Source organism: Triticum dicoccoides, chromosome 1B (genome assembly GCF_002162155.2).
Source record: "Triticum dicoccoides isolate Atlit2015 ecotype Zavitan chromosome 1B, WEW_v2.0, whole genome shotgun sequence".
NCBI classification, from domain to species: domain Eukaryota; kingdom Viridiplantae; phylum Streptophyta; class Magnoliopsida; order Poales; family Poaceae; genus Triticum; species Triticum dicoccoides.
The window spans coordinates 672,143,904-672,144,154 of NC_041381.1; the positions used below are offsets into that span (position 1 = coordinate 672,143,904).

The 251-nt window shown below is 73.3% G+C and overlaps 1 protein-coding gene across 1 annotated transcript in view; it reads left to right on the top strand.

The window, feature by feature from the left end:
- LOC119350877 (60S ribosomal protein L18a-like protein) overlaps nt 1-251 on the top strand; it is a 3,465-nt gene continuing 3,214 nt past the window's right edge. Inside the window, exon 1 of the mRNA XM_037618503.1 lies at nt 1-251. Coding sequence (XP_037474400.1) covers nt 111-251 — 141 coding nt within the window. The 5' untranslated portion in view covers nt 1-110.

Sequence of the window (251 nt, forward strand, 5' to 3'; positions counted from 1 at the left end):
CCTTCCCTCTCTGTCACCGCCAGCTTCCACACACCTCGTCGGCACGGAACACCGCCCCCCGAGTCAAGGGTCAACCCACCCACCCACCGATCTCCGTCCGTCCGTCGACCATGGGAGCCGGCCAGGACCTGGAGGCCGGCGCCGGCGACGGCGGCGAGAAGGGGATGGCCCACTCCTCCTCCTCCGGCCCGCTCCCGCCGTCGGAGCCGCCGCACCTGCGGGGCCAGGACCCCGCCCAGTACCAGTACGGC